Source organism: Octodon degus, unplaced genomic scaffold (genome assembly GCF_000260255.1).
Source record: "Octodon degus isolate 3935 unplaced genomic scaffold, OctDeg1.0 scaffold00072, whole genome shotgun sequence".
NCBI lineage: Eukaryota > Metazoa > Chordata > Mammalia > Rodentia > Octodontidae > Octodon > Octodon degus.
The window spans coordinates 10,885,354-10,903,653 of NW_004524648.1; the positions used below are offsets into that span (position 1 = coordinate 10,885,354).

The window sequence follows — 18,300 nt, forward strand, 5'->3', positions numbered from 1 at the left end:
TGAGCTGCAGTTTGCGCACTTGTCTCTAAAAGGTTCACCATCACTGTGCCGAGACAGCTGGTACGGTAAAGGGCCAGGGTTTGAGAGTCGGATAGCCCCAGGTTCAAATCCTGCTGCTGGCCCTTTTGCCCCGATAGTTTGGGTTGCCTCCTTGTGTGTGCCTTGCACATTAGTACTTTTATTGGTACAGGGTGCTCAAAAGCAAAGCTCTTGATAAGAGAGCAAATTCACTGATGGAGACCATAATGGTCCTACCGCCAAGCATGGGCCCGAGGCTGGCTCACACCAGCAGGCGCTGGTCAAGCCCTGAGCTCATCACACAGCAGGTGCAGGCCACAGTGAGGGTTACTGCTGCCTGGTGCTGGAGCCCCGCTCAGCCGTTCATGCAGGCCACTTCAGAAAGCCCTCCCAAGAGTACTGGGAGTTAGAAACAATCTGCACACTGCTCTGCTGGGCCTGCAGACACCAGGTACAGAACCTCTTTCAGGCTCCAAAAGGCTTTGTGGGGAGCTGAGCTGCACCTTAGGTTGCAGAGCAGAGTGATATAAAGACGAGAGAGGAATTAACATACCAGCAGACTTGGTACCCAGCGCCACGGGCAACCTGCCAGGATTGGGGAGCAGATCTGTCTGTTGGGGTGGGCATCATAGTGGCCTGGGGCTCTGCAGGCCTAGCCCAGACTCTCCTAACTGCAGGCCTCTTTATCTCCAGCCTCCTGCCGCTCCCACTCAGCCAGTCCCACCCCGCCAGGGCCGCACGCCAGCCCCGTGCTGCCGGTCAGCTACCGCCTGTCCCACACGAGGCTGGCCTTCTTCCTGCGAGAGGTGCGGCCCCCGTCACCAGCAGCGTCCAATGGCTCCCTACAACGCTCTGAGCCCTTCGTGGTGTTCCAAACCAAGGAGCTGCCGGTCCTCAACGTGTCCCTGGGACCCTTCAGCACCAGCCAGGTGGTGGCACGCGAGCTCCTGCAGCCGTCTAGCACCCTGGACATCCCCGAGCGCTTGACAGTCAACTGGAAGGTACGCGCCTTCATAGTGCGTGCGCGCGTGCCCGCCTCGCAGCCTGTGGCGCAGGTGCTGTTCTACGTGGCTGGCCGTGACTGGGACGACTTCGGCGTCACCGAGCGGCTGCCCTGTGTCCGCCTGCACGCCTTCCGCGATGCCCGCGAGGTCAAGAGTTCCTGCCGTCTCAGCGGGGGCCTGGCCACCTGTCTGGTGCGCGCTGAGCTGCCCCTGGCCTGGTTCGGGCCCCCAGCGCCCGCTGTGCCACCAAGCGCTCGCCGCAAGTCTCCAGACGGACTGGAGCCCGAGGTAGCTAGCGAGGCCCAGCAGGCAGAACTCTATTACACGCTGCACGCCCCGGACGCGGCTGGCGGTTGTGGGGGCTCGCGGCGGGGCCCCGGACAGGGCATGGGCTCACGGGCAGAGAGCCCCACACAGCACCCGCTGCTGCGCATAGGCAGCATCAGTCTATTCCGCCCACCGCCGCAAAGGACGCTGCAGGAGCACCGGCTGGACGGCAACCTGGTGATCCGCCTGCCGGACCGTCCCCTCAAGCCGGGGGAGGTGCTCAGCATCCTCCTCTACCTGGCCCCCAACTCCTCCTCGCCCTCCACCCCCAGCGTGGAGCACTTCACTCTCAGGTAGGGGTGTGGGTGTTGGTGGTTGGGATCATGGCGAGCTTCCTTTCCAAAGTCAGAGGTCTCCCTGACCCCTTCCCAGGGTCCCAAATGCGTGCCCTCCAACAGCCTAGCTCTCCTGTTAGCCTTAGAGAAGCCCCAGGAGACACTGCCCTCCCTTGAGGCTCTGTGTTCTTACCTGTGGGTCTGCAGTCACGCAAAGGGAGTCGACATAAAGGAGAGTTGGTTTTCCTGTGCTGAGCGTGCAGAATGATGGCATCCGGCTGCAAAGGCACTTAGGCTTAAACGGGTGCAATTCTCCCATTTTACAGATGGGACAGAGGCCCAAGAGATGACATAGAGACCAGCGAGCACCCCTCATCAAAAAGCAGGAATGTGTGCCTGTTGGGCCATTGACCCTGACCCTAGAGTTGGGAGAAAACTTGCCGGGAGTCCTAATTCTTTCTATACCTTGAAAATAACACAGTTCATGAATTCAAAGGTGTCTTCAGTGATGTGCCATCTCCACATCATGCAATGATGTTTTACTGTGGGGATCCGTGGTTTGAATCATGTCAGGGGAGGGGCTCTGAGGACATAAAAAGCCCCCCCCCCCCGCAAATGCCGCCCCAAACAAGCAGCATGGGCCTCCAGCCTCTTTGGGTATTGCTTCTGTTATGGTTTGTGTATAGGTGTCACCCCAAAGCTTCACACAGTCATGGGGTGGCTTCTAAAGTTTGCAATAGATTATTGTGGGTGTGGATGCTGCACCTGCCCTGGAGCAGGTAATCTGCATCACGTTGTAAAAGGGGGAGAGAGGCTGGCTAGCTGCCTAAGCTGCTGCCACTTCCTTTTCTGTCTTGCTCTTTGCTGCCGCCATGAAGGGCTGCCTTCTGCCATATGCCACTCTGCCTTGGAGCCAGCTGAGTATGGACTGAAAACTCCACTGACTGAGCTAAATAAACCTTTCTCTCCTTCATTTGGGGTGTTGGGTATTTGTCTCAGCAACGAGAGAAGAGTAACTGAGACAGCTTCCCTTCTGAGCATTATACATTAAAGAGCCACCGATTCCTGGAAAGAGGCTTACCTGATGCAGTGACTGGTATCTAAACATGAAGGAGTTAGATTACTCATCAATAATCTCAGGCTACATTAGTAGAAGTAGAACAGATAGAATTAGGAAGAAGGCACTAATTATACATGGTTGGGGGCACAGCTGAAGTGCCACCTTGGCCACAGGATGCTACTTGAATGTGTTCAGTGTCCAGAGAAGGGTGCCCAGGCTATGAGGTCATTCCAAATTGTCAAAAAGCGACAGTGGGAGGAAAAGGAAAGAGAGTCAGGGAACACTCCCTCCTTTCTGTAGCTGTTTGAAAAGCTGTCGCCACCAAGATGGAGGGGAGTTGTCCTTTCTCAGTGCAGCTAAAGCTACATCTGGCATAACTCAGCTAAGAGAGGGGAGAGGTTCCTAGTCCTTATAGGCTTTCTGGAAAAGGTGTGGGGTTTGTGCAGAAGCAGTGTCACCAATGCAGGCCACATACGTGGGAGGAGAGGTTGCTGCCTGCTGGGCAGCAGAGTGCTCAGCCGTGTGATACCAGACTCCCAGGAATGAAGTCTGAGATAACTCACCTGCTCCCCTACCCCAACTGCAGCTAGGCTCAGTGCCCAGGCAGGCAGCCTGTGAGTCCCACCCTGACCCTCTGGCTCCTCTTCCACCTGTTTTGTGGCAGGGTGAAGGCCAAGAAGGGCGTGACCCTTCTAGGCACCAAGTCTCGGAGTGGCCAGTGGCACGTGACCTCGGAACTGCTGACTGGGGCGAAGCATTCCACGGCTACTGTAGATGTGGCTTGGGCCCAGGGCACACCCTTGCCCCCCTGGTGAGTCTGCTTCTGAGGAGTGGGTGCCTAGAGGGATCCTCAGTGGAGAAGGCAGTCTTGTGTGTGATCTGAGGTCCAGGCCTGGGCCCGGGTCACCTAGGTGGGCTGGGACAGGCTCAGAGGGCTCAGAGGACAGCTACCAAGGAGGGATGGGGTCCCTATGAAAGGAGCCGGAGCCCCAGGGATGCTCACGGCCCTCATCTTCTGTCCATTTCCTGCCCCTTCCTTCAGGGAAAGCCAGGGTCCCCTGGAGATCCTGCAGCTGGACTTTGAGATGGAAAACTTCACCAGCCAGTCAGTAAAGCGCAGGATCATGTGGCACATTGACTACCGTGGCCATGGTGCCCTGCCTGACCTGGAGAGGGCAGTTACAGAGCTGACAGTCATTCAGCGAGACGTGCAGGCCATTCTGCCCCTGGCCATGGTGAGCAGCTGGTGAGCAGGCCAGCGGATGTCTGTGTCCACGAGCCTGTGGGAAGGTGTGCATGTGCGCTTTGGGAGGGAGGCTGTGCTCTGCATCTCTCACCACACAGAGGAGGACAGCAAGGACAGCAGTGGGAGAAGTCCCTGAGGAAGGGCCTTGCAGTTGAATGTTGAAGGCCATGTTGGAGGAAAGGCTCCTATTGTCAGAAAGGAGCAGGGCACCCTGGGCAGAAGGGGTCTCATGGGCAAAGGACTAGCAGTGGGAATGTGTGTGGTTTGTACAAAGGATTTAAAAAGAATGCAGTGGGTGACAGGCTGGGGTGTTATAGGGAGCATTGCTGGGCACCCACAATGGCCAAGGGTATGCACGCTGTGTCACTATTAAGCCAAGGAGGTTGGAAGATGCTCTAAAGAAGAGGTAAGAGCTAGAAAGAAGTTCTTGTTGGCAGCAGAGTAAGGGACCCTGAGGCCATGGCAGCAGTCCAAGGAAGGGCCTGAGGAGGGGCCTGAGGCTGGGTAGAAGCCTCTCCCTTCACACATGTACCATTGTACCCCATGAGAAAAACATACCTCTGAGAAGTGGCAGCAGCCAGGAACCCTGACCTTCATGGAATTGTTCCAGGAGGGAAGAGGGCAAGAAGCAATCTCCTTCCTCTCTCCTCCATGTAGGATACAGAGATCATCAATACAGCCATCTTGACAGGCCGGACCGTGGCCATCCCTGTCAAGGTCATTGCCATCGAGGTGACCGGTCTGGTCCTAGATGTCTCTGCCCTAGTGGAATGCGAGTCTGACAATGAGGACATCATCAAGGTAGGCTCACTAGAGATGGGGCTTCCAATGAGGGAAGCTTCAGTCCTTCCAAGGAAGCAGACCCCCAGCCAGAGTCCAGGTGGCTCTTGTCAGCTACCCTGAAAGATGACATTCACCTGCCTGCCCTGGACTCCCCTCCCACAGCACATCCCCTGCCTTCCCCTGTACCAAGCTTACACCTCCATTGATCACTGCACTTAGCAGAATCAGGCCTGTTCTAAAGTCTTCTGGCCTCATTGGTTCTGTCTCCCAACCCTACCGCTACTTGTGGTGGGCTTCCTGTAGGCACATGGTAGATCCCAGGGACCACAGTGTTGACAACTTGAACTCAGCCCCAAAAGTCATTACTGAGCTCTGATCCGTGACAGACCTTGGACAAAGGTTATCAGAGGAATAAAAGGAAACCCTCAAAAACTTGGTCCGAACTCAGGCTGCTGAGGACCCATGGGGGAGAAGGAGCTCAGAGAGAAAGCCTCCTGTATCAGCTCAGGACCAAAGCCTGTGAGCTGAGGCCCATGCCCACGCCACCCCCCAGATCCTCCAACTCCTAAACCGTGGTTCCCTCCTCCAGGCTCTGCCCTCCCCCAGGTCTTCCATGGCCCAGTACACAGGACATTTATCTAACTGGATGGCAGTTTGCCATCACCCAAGGAGTCCTCTAGATTTGTTTCTTCCTGTAGCTTTAGATGATGGTCAGAGGCAAGATAGAGTTGGAGTTAGCAGAGAAGGCAGCCATGGGAGAATGTATCTAGCCCTGGTACCTATAGGGTGGGTAAGCTGTGTGCTATACCAGGCTCCAGCAGGACATCTCTTGGACTTCTTCACACACACTGTCTCTCCATGTAACACCTCTGGGGCCCTTGAGGTCTAGGAGGTTGAAGCTCCACATTCATTCCTGTCCTCCAGTGAGTCAGACCAAGGCTCCACACATGGCCTTCTTCCATTGCCACGGAGGTTTTGCTGCTCCAAGCCACAGGGCTATCTGATGCCATAGGTGAGACAAGGCCAAACACACCTGCTCCCAGGAGCCCTCATCCAGGGCCTCCTCTCTACCCAGACTGCCCCAGCCCAGGGATGACTCAGATACCGAAGGGGATTAAGGAGGATTCTACATGGAACTTGTTTCAAATCTCAATGAAGTACACCAGGGCTCTGTGTGGGGTTTGTCAGCATCCTAAATGGAACTCAGCATCCTGCAGATGGAATTCTCTGCCTTCCCAAGTGGGAAATGAGCACTGCTGGCAGGGCTGCTGTCCACACTTCCCTGTACCCACCTGTGAGATGATTCAAGGGGCCAGCAGGAGTTGGGGTGCCTCAGGGGCTCATCTCATGATAAGCTGTCATCCTAGCGCCCCACCCCAGAAGGTGCCAACAACCCACTGGCTGCATGAAAAGATCCTCCTGCAGACTCAAGGCCCTGGCCCATGAACCTTTATAGGCAAACGCCCAAGACACATGTGCACGCAGAAGCCACTGCAGGGTGCCAGGTGTGTGCGTGGGCATGCTTTTACACACAGCCATCTGCATTTGCCCTGGAGTTCTGGCAGTGTCCTTCTCTGAGTGGGCACAGGTCTCCACCATGGTGTACCAGTGGCTTGTGTTGCCAGCCAGAGAAACTCGAGGAATGAAGATTGCTACCCAGGTGGACACATGCTGGAGGCCTTCCACCTGGCCAAGTCCAGGCTCTTGGATCTAGGCTTTCCTCCCCCATTCTTCAGCCTCACCTCTGACTAAGCAGCCCCCTCACCTGGAACTGACCAGTTGCCCATTCTCTTGGGCAGCCATGCTACCAAGACCACAGAGAGGGTGTGGACCTGCCCTTGTCCCTGTCCCTGTCCTGCCCAGACATGCACACTCTGGATTCTACCTGTTTGAGCCCTGGTTCTGGAGCCTAGGCATACCAGGCAGGGGGCCAACCTTGGGAGTCCTTCTCACCCTCCTCCACTCTCCACATGTGGTTTTAGAAGGTCAGAAACAGCCTGGTAAACACATTTGCATATTGGCCCCCTGGCAGGGGCAAAACATCTCCCACCATGGAGCAGGAGGAACCATCTCTGGAGAGCAAGGAGAGGCAGAGATAGAGGTTGGCACCTCCCAGAGGAGTCAGCGCCTTCACCTGCCCCCTCCCATGCAGTCTCATCTGTCTGTCTGTCTGTCTGTCTGTCTGTTTGTCTGTCTGTCTGTCTATCTGTCTCCTTCCCTTCCCCATCCTTACTCTTCTTCTCTCCTTCTCTCTCTCTTTTGCTCTCTCGCCCTCCCTCTCACAGCCTCCTGCCCTTGCTTGGAAGACCCACATGGTAAAATGATCATCCTGCCCCTCCTTCTCCCTAGGTGTCCAGCAGCTGCGACTATGTATTTGTGAGTGGAAAAGAGTCTCAAGGATCCATGAACGCCAGGGTCACCTTCCGCTACGACGTCCTCAGTGCCCCCCTGGAGATGACAGTCTGGGTCCCAAAGCTGCCCCTGCACATCGAACTCTCTGATGCCCGCCTCAGCCAAGTAAAGGGCTGGAGGGTGCCTGTCCTTCCAGACCGGAGGTACCTGTCCTTCCCAGTCTTTTGGGACACCCTCGGTTGGACACAGCCTCAGCATAGCCTGATCTGTACATGTGTATAAGGTCTTAGGAACACACAACCTATGAGTCAGTTGTGCACGTAACAAACTTTGGTTGAACAGCTACTATGTACTGGGCCCTGACAGGTATTTGAGATCCAGGGTGGCTGGCTGTGGCCAGTGCCTGACCCAGCCAAGCCCTCTCCACTAGGAAACCCACTCACACACATGCCACAGAGCACACTGGCAAGTAGGGTGCCCTGCGTGCAGAGCCAAGCAGCACTAAGGAGAAGCCCGCACTCTCCCCAGGAGCAATCAAGGGAGGCATCTTGGAAGAGCTTACTCTTGAGCTACGTCTTAATGGAAACAGTAGCCAGGAAGACAGAGAAAGCAAACAGCCAGGAGAACAAAACCAAGCGGCCGCAGGAGGGGACAAACACCTGTCCACCTGCACCAGCCTGAACACACAGGGGCCAGTTCTTAAGTGCATAAGGACTGCCACACATGACGCATCCCACTGCCTGGCTGGGCTGCGGCTCACACACCCGCGGCCCATCTTGCGGGCATGTTCCTGTGTGTCTAGATGCTCCGCTCACCCACTCTGTGCTGCAGAGAGAAAGCCCTGCAGAAGACAGAAGCAGGAGGAGAGTCAGGTAGCGGGGAGATGGGGTGGGAGAGAGAATCAAGTAGCGGTAGGAGAGCTGGGCAGAGCTCAGTTGCACCTTGCTCTTCAGGAGCAAGCCAGGGCCAGCCAGAGCCTCTTGAGCTCAAATGCACACGCAGCCACCTGGGCATCCTGCTGGTCTGCAGCTTGAGGGTCTGCGCATCAGGGGTAAAGCCTGTGGATCTGCACTGCTGACCCCTGTGGTGATGGGGCTACTGCACTAAATAGTGAGGATGTAGTGCACTCAGACCACCAGCCTGCTTCAAATCCTTTTATTTACCAGCAGTGTGATCTTGAAATACTTACATAACTTCTCTGTGCCTTGCTTTCTTATCTGTAAAGCGGGCAAGATAATACCTGCTAGGATTGTTGTGAGGATTGAATTAGTTAACACAAGGGAAAGAGCTCTCTGTGTGGATGCATACTCTGCTTGGATGATACTAACCAAACACCAGCAAGTTTTATCTCCAAAACATGCCTTCCTCGCCGCAAGTCTCCTGATTTTAGCACCTTGTCCATTTTTCCTGAGCTCAAGTCTTCCCTACCCAAGTACAGATTCCCTGGTGCATAATAGTTTTACCAAAAAGCAAGAAGAGGGAGCCAAGTGGAACCTTCCATGCTGGACTTGGAAATCTCCTCAGTTCCACACCCAAGTTTCACTTACAAATTCTACTGCCACACAACCCTAGGACACAGTTTGGCTAAGTCTGTGGCACTCTACTGCAAGGAGTCCCTACCCACTCCTGTTCAGAGTTTGTATAGTGCCAGGCACATAGAAGAGAAGCATTCTGTTGGGATTATACAGCAGCTGGCCCCACACGTGGGTGATAGGGGTCAAAGGAGGAGCTGCCAATGGGGCTCAGTACCAGAAATTGTGTGTAGCAAGTGCAAGGCCCTGGAGTGCATCCCCAGTGTTGAAAATAAATTCGAAGAAACCCCTGTCCAGGCGAGGGCTAGGCCTCCTGGTGCACCCAGGCTGGAAGGCACAAGCCAGGGGCGCTCTTTGCAGTGCTTCTCTGCCCCAAAGGGAGGAGCCGGCGGGGCAGGGGGTCATAGCCAGGTAGGGGCCGTTCACCCCACCAGCCTTGACCTTGGCACATGCCCACCCCAGGTCAGCCCGGGAGAGCGAAGACGAGGAGGAAGAGGAAGAGGAGCGGCGACAGAGTGCCAGCAGGGGCTGCACCCTGCAGTACCAGCACGCCACCCTGCAGGTCTTCACCCAGTTCCACACGACGTCCTCTGAGGGTACTGACCAAGTGGTCACCATGCTGGGCCCAGACTGGCTGGTGGAGGTCACGGACCTGGTCAGCGACTTCATGCGCGTGGGCGACCCCCGCGTGGCCCACATGGTGGACAGTAGCACGCTGGCCGGCCTGGAGCCAGGCACCACTCCTTTTAAGGTAGGTTTGGGTGTGTCTGAACACCCCCGGGGGGGGGGGGACTCAGCTCTTGAACCAACCCCATGGGTCCCAGGATCAGTTCCTTCCCACCTGTCCTCTACCCAAGATTGCAGCAACCAAGAGCAAACTCTTCTAGCTTCCTCCTTGGTCAGACTCTCACGCAAAGCTTCAGCAGTGTGCATCAACCTTGTGGAGTTCAGCATGCCCCTCCCACCTTGCCCCCAGAACAGGTATGGCCAGGAAGGCAAGTTGGGGACCTAAGACCTTAGCTTTGACATCCCTTTCTCACAACTTGGTGTCTGGGTAGAAGTCATCAAACTAAGAGAGTGTAAATAGTGACCCATGAGCCAGCAGACATATTTGTTTTCTAAAACAATGATCTGACATTTGAAAATTGAGAGATTTGTCATCGTAAAAAGCAGGCTAGATTTTTCAGTTTACCGAAAAGTGAATCTGGCAACATCAGACTTGTAGTCTCAGCCAGTAGCAACAAGCTGGTGCCATCCTGAGGGTCCCCTTTAAGTAAGCGTGGGTTCTCCCACTGGCCACAGTCCCCACCGCTGCCCCTTGTCTCCCTGACACTGAAGTTGATCAGTTGTCATGTATCCCTGGGGTGGCTTCTTTCCTTAAAATCAGCTTACCTCGTACTTGTGTTTCCACCTGGGCCTCTGGCTGTCCTTGACCCCAGGGAACTGGAGGACTCAGAGTCCAAGCCACCCATATGGGACACTCTTCCAGAAGTGCTACAGACTCAAGAAGGGAACCCTGGGAGGGAGAAGCTGTTGTCCTTCTACCCAGGGCGCTCTCTCACCCTCACCCACTGCCCCAGGTGGTGTCCCCGCTGACAGAGGCTGTGCTGGGAGAGACGCTGCTGACAGTGACAGAAGAGAAGGTCAGCATCACACAGCTGCAGGCCCAGGTGGTAGCCAGCTTGGCCCTCTCCCTGCGGCCCAGCCCTGGGAGCAGCCACACCATCCTGGCCACCACAGCTGCACAACAGACCCTCAGCTTCCTCAAGCAGGTAACTGGCTCCCAGCTAACCAGCCAGGTGACCTGAGGTATGCACTGGGGGACTCTGCCTCTCTCTTGTGCTCTGGGTCACTGCTTTAGGACCTCAGGCAATGGATGGTCAGCCTGCCAGCAGAGGCCTGCTCACCCGCCCCACTCACTGCTCTCTGTGCAGACCTGGGCCTGGTCTTACCTCTTCCACCTGCCACCCTGAGCCCTTTCTGAGAGGGTCACCTCCTGGATTCCCAGAGAGCAGCCATCTCTGTCCCACCCCCAGAAAGTGCCCAAGCTCAGCCCAGGAGCTCCAGTCACACGCCATGGCTGAAAGATCAAGGTGGGAGGTGACAGGAGAGAGAACAATGGAGTGAGGACGAGGTGTTGGCACCGGGCCAGGAACCAGGACCCACAATCCTCTGCTCTAGCACTCTGTGCCCAGACTCTGTTTCTCTCTGGGCCCAGCCCCCAAATCTGCAGTGAGGGCGATCCCCAGGTGGTCTCCACTGATGGAGGAGGCAGCTGGGGGCAGGTGTCTCTCACTAGCTTGAGGTTGGTAGAGGAGTTCCCAAGGTCAAGCTTGGACATATGAGGTCTACCTCTGCAGAACCTACCTTCAGTTTCTCTCGGGCTTGTATGAGGTCTAGATGCAGCCTACACCCTGCTCCACACCCTTTCTGCCCCCTTGGGAAGGGAGCATTCCCATCCCCCAGAGGCTTCCTGACTGCCTGTCCCATCTCTGGGGGCACCGCAGGGGCCGGAAGCCTCTCCGGCTCAGGAGGGGATCTAGCCAGCAAGCCCCAGAACAGCCTCTGACTGCTGTCCCCTTCCTCCTCCAGGAAGCCCTTCTGAACCTCTGGCTCTCCTACAGCGACGGCACCACAGCCCCGCTCTCCCTCTACAGTCCCCGGGACTACGGGCTGCTGGTGAGCAGCCTGGACGAGCGGGTGGCCTCCGTGACCCAGGACCGGGCCTTTCCGCTCGTGGTGGCTGAGGCCGAGGGGTCAGGGGAGCTGCTCCGTGCCGAGCTCACTATTGCTGAGAACTGCCAGAAGACCAAGCGCAAGAGCGTGCTGGCCACTACGCCAGTGGGCTTGCGGGTTCACTTTGGGCGGGACGAGGAGGACCCCACCTATGACTACCCGGGCCCCAGCCAGCCGGGGCCTGGCGCGGGGGAGGAGGAAGCCCGAGGAGCTGGTCCACTAGGCACAGCGGTGCCCGCACTGGAGGGCCCCGGCCTGGGCACCTCCAATCCAGCCGTGCCACCCACAGAAGACTTCCTGCCGCTGCCCACCGGCTTCCTACAGATGCCACGGGGTCTGACCGACCTGGAGATCGGCATGTACGCCCTGCTGGGCGTCTTTTGCCTCGCCATCCTGGTCTTCCTCATCAACTGCATCGTCTTTGTGCTTCGATACCGGCACAAGCGCATCCCGCCCGAGGGCCAGACCAGCATGGACCACTCCCACCACTGGGTGTTCCTGGGTAACGGGCAGCCTCTGAGGGTACAAGGTGAGCTCTCCCCTCCGGCTGGCAGCGCACTGGAGACTGTGCCCGCCTGCTGCCACGGTGACCACCACAGCAGCGGCAGCTCACAGACCAGTGTCCAGAGCCAGGTGCACGGCCGGGGCGATGGCTCCTCCGGTGGTTCGGCCCGGGACCAGGCCGAGGACCCTGCCAGCTCACCCACCTCTAAGCGCAAGAGGGTGAAGTTTACCACCTTCACCACGCTGCCCTCGGAGGAGCTGGCCTATGACTCAGTGCCTGCTGGTGAGGAGGATGAGGAGGATGAAGAGGAACTGAGTTGGGCCTGCCCGGATGTGGCGGGCACCACAAGGCCTACTCCACCTCCAGACCTGCACAATTACATGCGTAGAATCAAAGAGATTGCATAGAAGCACCTTCCCGGGTGGTCGGGACGTCCACCACGCAGTCTTCTCCGGGTGAGAATCGGCCAGGACTCCAGCTCACATGGATCCAGGGCCAGCTGATTGAGTTTATATCCCTTGCCCTGCAGCTTTGCTCTGAGCCAGCAGCCACCTCCTGGTCCTGTCAGTCGCCCACCTTGACCCTCTCACGCCCCCTGCCGGTGGAGGTCTGCTTCCTCCCAGGTTTGCAGGAGGAGTGATCCCAGCCTAGCTCTACCCTTCTAGAACCTCTGCCCTGCCTCCAGCATCACCAGCCCCAAGAGCGAGGCTTGGAGGACACCGGGTCTGGGGCGAGGTGGGCCCAAGCTGTGTCCGGCCCTGCCACCCAAGCACCCTGTCTTCCCCCCATGCGGGGCGACCTGGGGGTGTTGTGTCACAGGCTGCACAAAGACTTTTCTCAAACCAATATTCAGGGATTTCCATCCTGCAGGGTGGGAAGATGGCAGCAACCCGCCTTGCCAAGGATATTGCTTCGGACAGATCGTTTGGGGGACAGCTGTGGGAACTGCCGGCATCCAGGAGCCCCCAGGGCCCTGGGGCTGACTCTACAGAGGGGCCTGGTACCAAGGAAGCACCTTCCTGGGCTCTTCCAGGGCTGTGGCAGGTCCCCAGGCAGGAGGAGTCCTCGACTCTGTCTCTGGCCACACTTCAATCCCATGCTGTGGTCCTCAGGAGCAAAGGAAACTGGGTGTCCCTCCTCCACAGCAGGAGGGACACTGGCACGCCTTAACCGCTGGCTGTGCTCACACTGCCTCCCTCGGTGCCACAGGGTGGGCAGCCACCATCTCCCCAAGGTGGAGTCCTTGGCTGGGAGGAGAGGGCACCAGGGAGGGTGAGAGGGACCTGGGGGGCGCTAAAGCTGGAGGGAGCAGGTGCCGCCCTTTCCCTGTCCCATGGCCCCTTTCTCTGGGTTCTACCCACCACTGTGTCAGATTTTTCATAAATAAAGGGAGGCCATCAGACTGGGGGTGAGGGCAGCAGCTCCCAGCAAACAGACAGTACACATGACTGGCTCTGGCTCTTCCTTGCGTGCATGAGCATGTACACACACATGCATGTACACACACGCATGTGCACACATGCACACACACAGTGACTGTGTCCATGCACGCCCTCCCCTCCAGGCAGACCCAGGGAGACTCTCTGGCACTGTGCGGATGCCCACATCCAGGAATGAAGATCGAAGCAACCTGGAAACACGCCCTCGAGTAGATGTGGCTCCTCTGGGAGTCTGGTGTGCCTGGCCCAGAGCAGAGAGGAAAGGACAGACCCTTGGAGCTGAGAGAAGCCTCTCAGGGTGGGAGGGCACCGAAATGTTGGCAGAGGCTTGGTGTGCCTGCCTGAGCCTGCTCACCTCTTGCTCTGTAAATCTGCCTCGCGGCTGAGGCCTCTTCCTGCCACACTCTGAAGGAAGCCTCCTTCTCTCCAAGGCTCGAGGAGAAAGCTTGCCTTCCACAGCAGAGAAGACAGCCAGGTGCGGTGCCCCTCCTGTGGTTGAACAAGCCATATGCTGGGCCATGCACAGGCTGCAACATAGGGAAAGTGGTGAGCTCAGGAGCTCCAGGCAGAGTGGGCAGGAGCCACCAGAGTGGCTGGTCAGCCTTCAGGGTGCAGGACAGTGACCATCTTGGAGAGCAGGAACCACAGTCCATCTCTCTGGGAAGAGACCTCCAACAGACAGGGGCTGCTCTGGCACCACCAGAACATGCCACTGCCTGACCTGAAAGAAGCCTGGCTTCTAACCTCAACCACTCCACCCATCTCGGTAAATGCACTTTGTCCCACTATGGGTTGCTTTGCAAATGAGATGCAGATCTGAAAGAGAGAGCAGAGCTGGCGGTATCTGCCCAGCATGTGCTAGCTCAGCGGCAAGGGGACAGCTGCTGAAAGCTGCAGCCCAGCCACAGGGCTCCTAGTGCACCAGACTTGTGCTCCGTGGCTCCCCCTGGCGGTAAGCTCCTGGAGGCCCCCAGAGGGGCATGGAGGTAGCAGCAACTTCATAAGCCATCGTGCCTACCGCAGTGCCTGGAATTGGCAGGGGATGTTGTTGTTGTTGTTGTTGTTGTTGTTGTTGTTGTTGTTGTTGTTGTTGTTTGGCAGAACCGAGGATTGAACTCAGGCCATTGCACTTGCCAGGCAAGCACTTATTCTACTGAGCTATCTTCCCAGCCCGGCAGGTTCTTGACAAACACAACAGGCCTGTCTTTTAGGAGCCTCCAACCCCCCAGGGAGGATCAGACAGGCTAGTTTCCTGCCATCCAGGATGATCAGACAGCATTGCCCTGGCTTGCTGGAACACAGAGGAGGGGAACATATACTTGGGCTATGTTTGTTAAGAACATAGCCAAGAATGTCAAGGAAGGTAGAGAGTGGGTATACCAAGCAGAGATTGAATCTTTGGCAATAGAAAAAAATACCAACAGCACCCACACAAAGGCAGGGAGGCCAGTGAGAGGGTGGTGGACTCAGGTTCATGCCTTCTCTCTTGTTCCCAGGTACAAGAGAGAAGAAGGACAGGGAGTGGGAGAAGGGTTGAGAGGATGCTGAATGGAGAGGCTGAGGCTCCCCGCAGGGCAGTCTGCACAGAGCTAATGCACGGAGTAGTTCAGTGCTAGATTTGTCAACTGCCTCATCCCCTGTGGAGGTGACAGGAGGGGACATGAGCTACTACTGCACTGCTGAGACCTCCAGGGACCTGCCCTGCACTCATGGAAGTGGGCACCAGGGGAATGGCATCTGGCCTGCCTGCTTCCACCATCCTGGACATGAGGACCCCAAGGAGAGGCACTGTTGACCAAAAGTCACACAGCAGAACAAAGCCAGAGGCGCATGTGCTTCCCTGGGCGACGCCCCCTTCTCCCTGGCCTGCACAGCTCTGCCCACTCAGAAGAATGCAGAAGCAGTTATTACAGTGGCAAGGCCTGACCCTCTCAGAGTCCCAGTGAGCGGAGCAGGCTTTGCAGGAGCGAGGCAGGACATTAAGTCGACAGCCCTTCTGGAATGGCCCTGGCACTGAACTCCTCTTTAAAAATTTGTCTTCAACTCTGAAAATGAATCACAGGATCCTGTGAAGAATAGTTATTGAAAAGAGCTGCTCAGGGAGCCCTGGGGAGCTGGGCCCATGAATCAGCTAGTGAGCAAAATGAGATTTCTCAGCCAGCCACAGAGGGAAGGCAGGGCAGAGGCATGGGAAGCCATAGAGAAGCCGCTGTGGCACGGCCCCACCCGGGCCAGCTCCACTGCCATACAGCCCTCTCTGCACCAGCCCTGATGCTCCTCAGTGCCGGTTTTTGACACATACTGACGGAGCACTTACTATGTACCAGGTACCTGGGTCAGGGACACAGAGCTTAGAGCCAAAATGAGAAAGTTACAAATGCAGTCAATGGGCTAGAGAAGACTTACCTGCAGGGGCTCCTAGGGTCTGATGGTGTAACTGCTGGTGACCTTCCACCAGTACTTCATCAACCGTGAGCTATCAGTTCCCCACTAATTTTTTTAAAAAATGGAAATCACCATGACTAGGCTGCTGGCCTCCCTGAAGAGGTCTTTGGCTCACCACTTGTGTTTCTTCCAAGAGTTTTGGAGGTAAGAATTCCTACTCTTGTGTTGTACATGAAGATATAGGCACAGAGAAGGTAAGGAACTTGCCTCAGTTCTCAAGTTTAGGGATAACCTGGAGGTGGCTCCAAACCCAGCTACTCCTTGCTGGATCCTGAAGCAACTGATGACCTCTGCAAAGGGGACAGGGCGGAGGGACGTCTGTTGGCGGGGGGCAGGGAAGAGTCTCTTAAATGTTGATTGCTGGAGGCAAGGCTACCGCCCTCACTGAAGGCTGCAGTCATGGGCACTGCTGGGGCAGATGGGGGGTTGTGACATCACTGTGGACATGTGGGCTCACCATCGCGTCTGAGGGGCCAATCACATGGCAGAGGGCCTCCTTCTCTTCTGTGTGCTTCATCTTCAGTCCACTGCCGCAGCAGATGGCCATCCCCCGACCAGAGCAGAGAAGCAGCAGGCTCTCCTAACCAAGAGCCACGCTGGCCTGGTCTGGGAGCTGGTGGTACAAGTAAAGATGCCTGGTGCCTGGAGCTGGGAGTGAGGCTGCTCCTGTCCTAAACTCTGGCTGTCCTCTCAATGCCTGGGACCAGCCAGAGAAACTGGGAGGCAGGTGTCTTAGTTACTCTTGTTGCTGGGACAAATGCCCGACACTCAAAATGAGGGAAGGAAAGGTTTTTTTAGCTCACAGTTACTGGAGGTTTCAAGACGCTGGAGGAGAGGCCGGGACGCTGCCGTGTCCAGGATGCCCCTCTCCACATCTCTGAGAAAGCACAGGCTAGCCAGTGTAACTGTTCGCATCTCTCTGGCCCAGCCCCTCAAGCCACTCATTGCTCCTCCAGCCATGTCTGCCCCGTAACTACATGAAGCTTTGGGAGGACAACTCAACACAAACCATAGCAGCAGGGAACATCCCTATCCTTGCTACAGTGGCTCCACGAGATCCAGCAGAGTGCCAAGCATAGGCCAAGTAGCATGTAATGATCATCCGTATTTACTGAGAGGTCACTACCTGCTAGCACTTTAGGGCCATCATTGCACTGACAATCATAATAACCAAGTAAGGCAAATACTGCTGTTGTACCCACTTTACAGATGGCAAAACCATGTTTCAGGGGAGTTGTGTGATTTGCGTCATGCTACATAGCAGAGTCAGGAATCAAAGCCAGGGTCCTTGGGCTCCAAGTCCCAAGTCTTCCCACTGCCCCACACTGCACCCTGCAGGGTGATCAGGAGCTCAGAAACTCACTCTGATATAGCGGAGGAGTCCTTGTCTGGGAATCTGGGGGCTCAATAGGGGTTCCTACGCTGTCACTGACTGGTTGTGTGGCTGGAAGCCTATATGTGCAGCAAGGAATGACCCTCCACTAGGACTTCAGGCCTAATGGTCCTTCTAGTGTCATCTATCTTGACAGGCCTCCAGCCTCAAGTGTGAAGTTCTCATCCCATCCATCCCTTGCGCCCACCCTACCCTGACCCTCCTCCATCTGGCGGGAAGCTGCTGTGGGGGGAATCAGTTAACAGGCTTCAGTGGCCCTCAACTGTCCCCGGCCTCCACCTGCTGCGCCAGTCACTGCTCGAGGTGTCACCAGGCTGAAAGGGGCAGTGTCAAGAAGCAAAGAGCAATGGAAATGTGGGTTGTCCCCCAGCATGTGTCACACAGGCAGATGTCTCAGGCTGATACCATGCTGGGGACTTCTGGCTCTCTGATAGAAGAAGAACGGGCCACATCCTCCAGAGTCTGTCACTCTCTGGGGGACCTAAGACACCTGCCTGCTATACTCAGTCTGACAGAGAAGCTGACCACCCAGAAGAAATGACATCATGCACTCAGAGAAGAACCCATGCAGGTGTCCCATGAGCTATGAGGACAGGGAGTGAGGACGAAGCACAGGTGGAGGGCAGGCACTGAATCTGGGAAGGCAGCCTGGAGGAGGGGTGCAGTGGCCTGGAAGGGCTTGTGGGAGTGTGCTATCAAGGCAGCAGGATGGACTGTGGTTAGCCCGCATCCCCTGGGTGGGTGGGAGAAGGGAGGAGGGCAGGGGGAGGACAGGGAAAGGGAAGCGGGAAGGAGGGGAGGAAAAGGACCAGGGAGGGGAGGGAGAGGGAAGGGGGAGGGAGGGAAAGGGGAAGGGAGGGGAAAAGAAGAAGAAGAGGAGAGGGAGGGCAGAGGAGGGAGGAGGAGGGGGAGAGGGAGAACAGAGGAGGGAGAGGAAGGGGAGGGGAGGGGGAAGGGAGAGAAGGGAATGGAGAGGGGAGGGCAGGAGATGGAAAGGGGAGGACAAGGGAGAGGGAAGAACAGCATGCCAGGAATGTAGCCCTTTATGGAAACTCCAGCTCCAGTGCAGTAACAACTCAAAGCAGCTCCTGCTTGGCCACATTACCAGGGCAGAGCTGGAGAGAAGGCAGAAGCCACAGGGCAGCGGACAACACAGAATAAAAGAGGAGCAGGACCCATCCAGAG

At 56.6% G+C, this 18,300-nt stretch overlaps 1 protein-coding gene across 1 annotated transcript in view; it reads left to right on the forward strand.

Moving 5' to 3' along the window:
• Tmem132e (transmembrane protein 132E) overlaps window positions 1-13,025 on the forward strand; it is a 53,420-nt gene extending 40,395 nt beyond the window's left edge. The window contains exons 2-9 of the mRNA XM_023719987.1: window positions 712-1,642; window positions 3,349-3,495; window positions 3,727-3,919; window positions 4,588-4,731; window positions 7,063-7,268; window positions 9,060-9,348; window positions 10,178-10,369; window positions 11,190-13,025. Of these exons, the coding sequence (XP_023575755.1) occupies window positions 712-1,642; window positions 3,349-3,495; window positions 3,727-3,919; window positions 4,588-4,731; window positions 7,063-7,268; window positions 9,060-9,348; window positions 10,178-10,369; window positions 11,190-12,245 (3,158 nt within the window). The 3' untranslated portion in view covers window positions 12,246-13,025. The remainder of the gene's footprint in view (window positions 1-711; window positions 1,643-3,348; window positions 3,496-3,726; window positions 3,920-4,587; window positions 4,732-7,062; window positions 7,269-9,059; window positions 9,349-10,177; window positions 10,370-11,189) is intronic.
• Window positions 13,026-18,300: the final 5,275 nt, after the last annotated feature.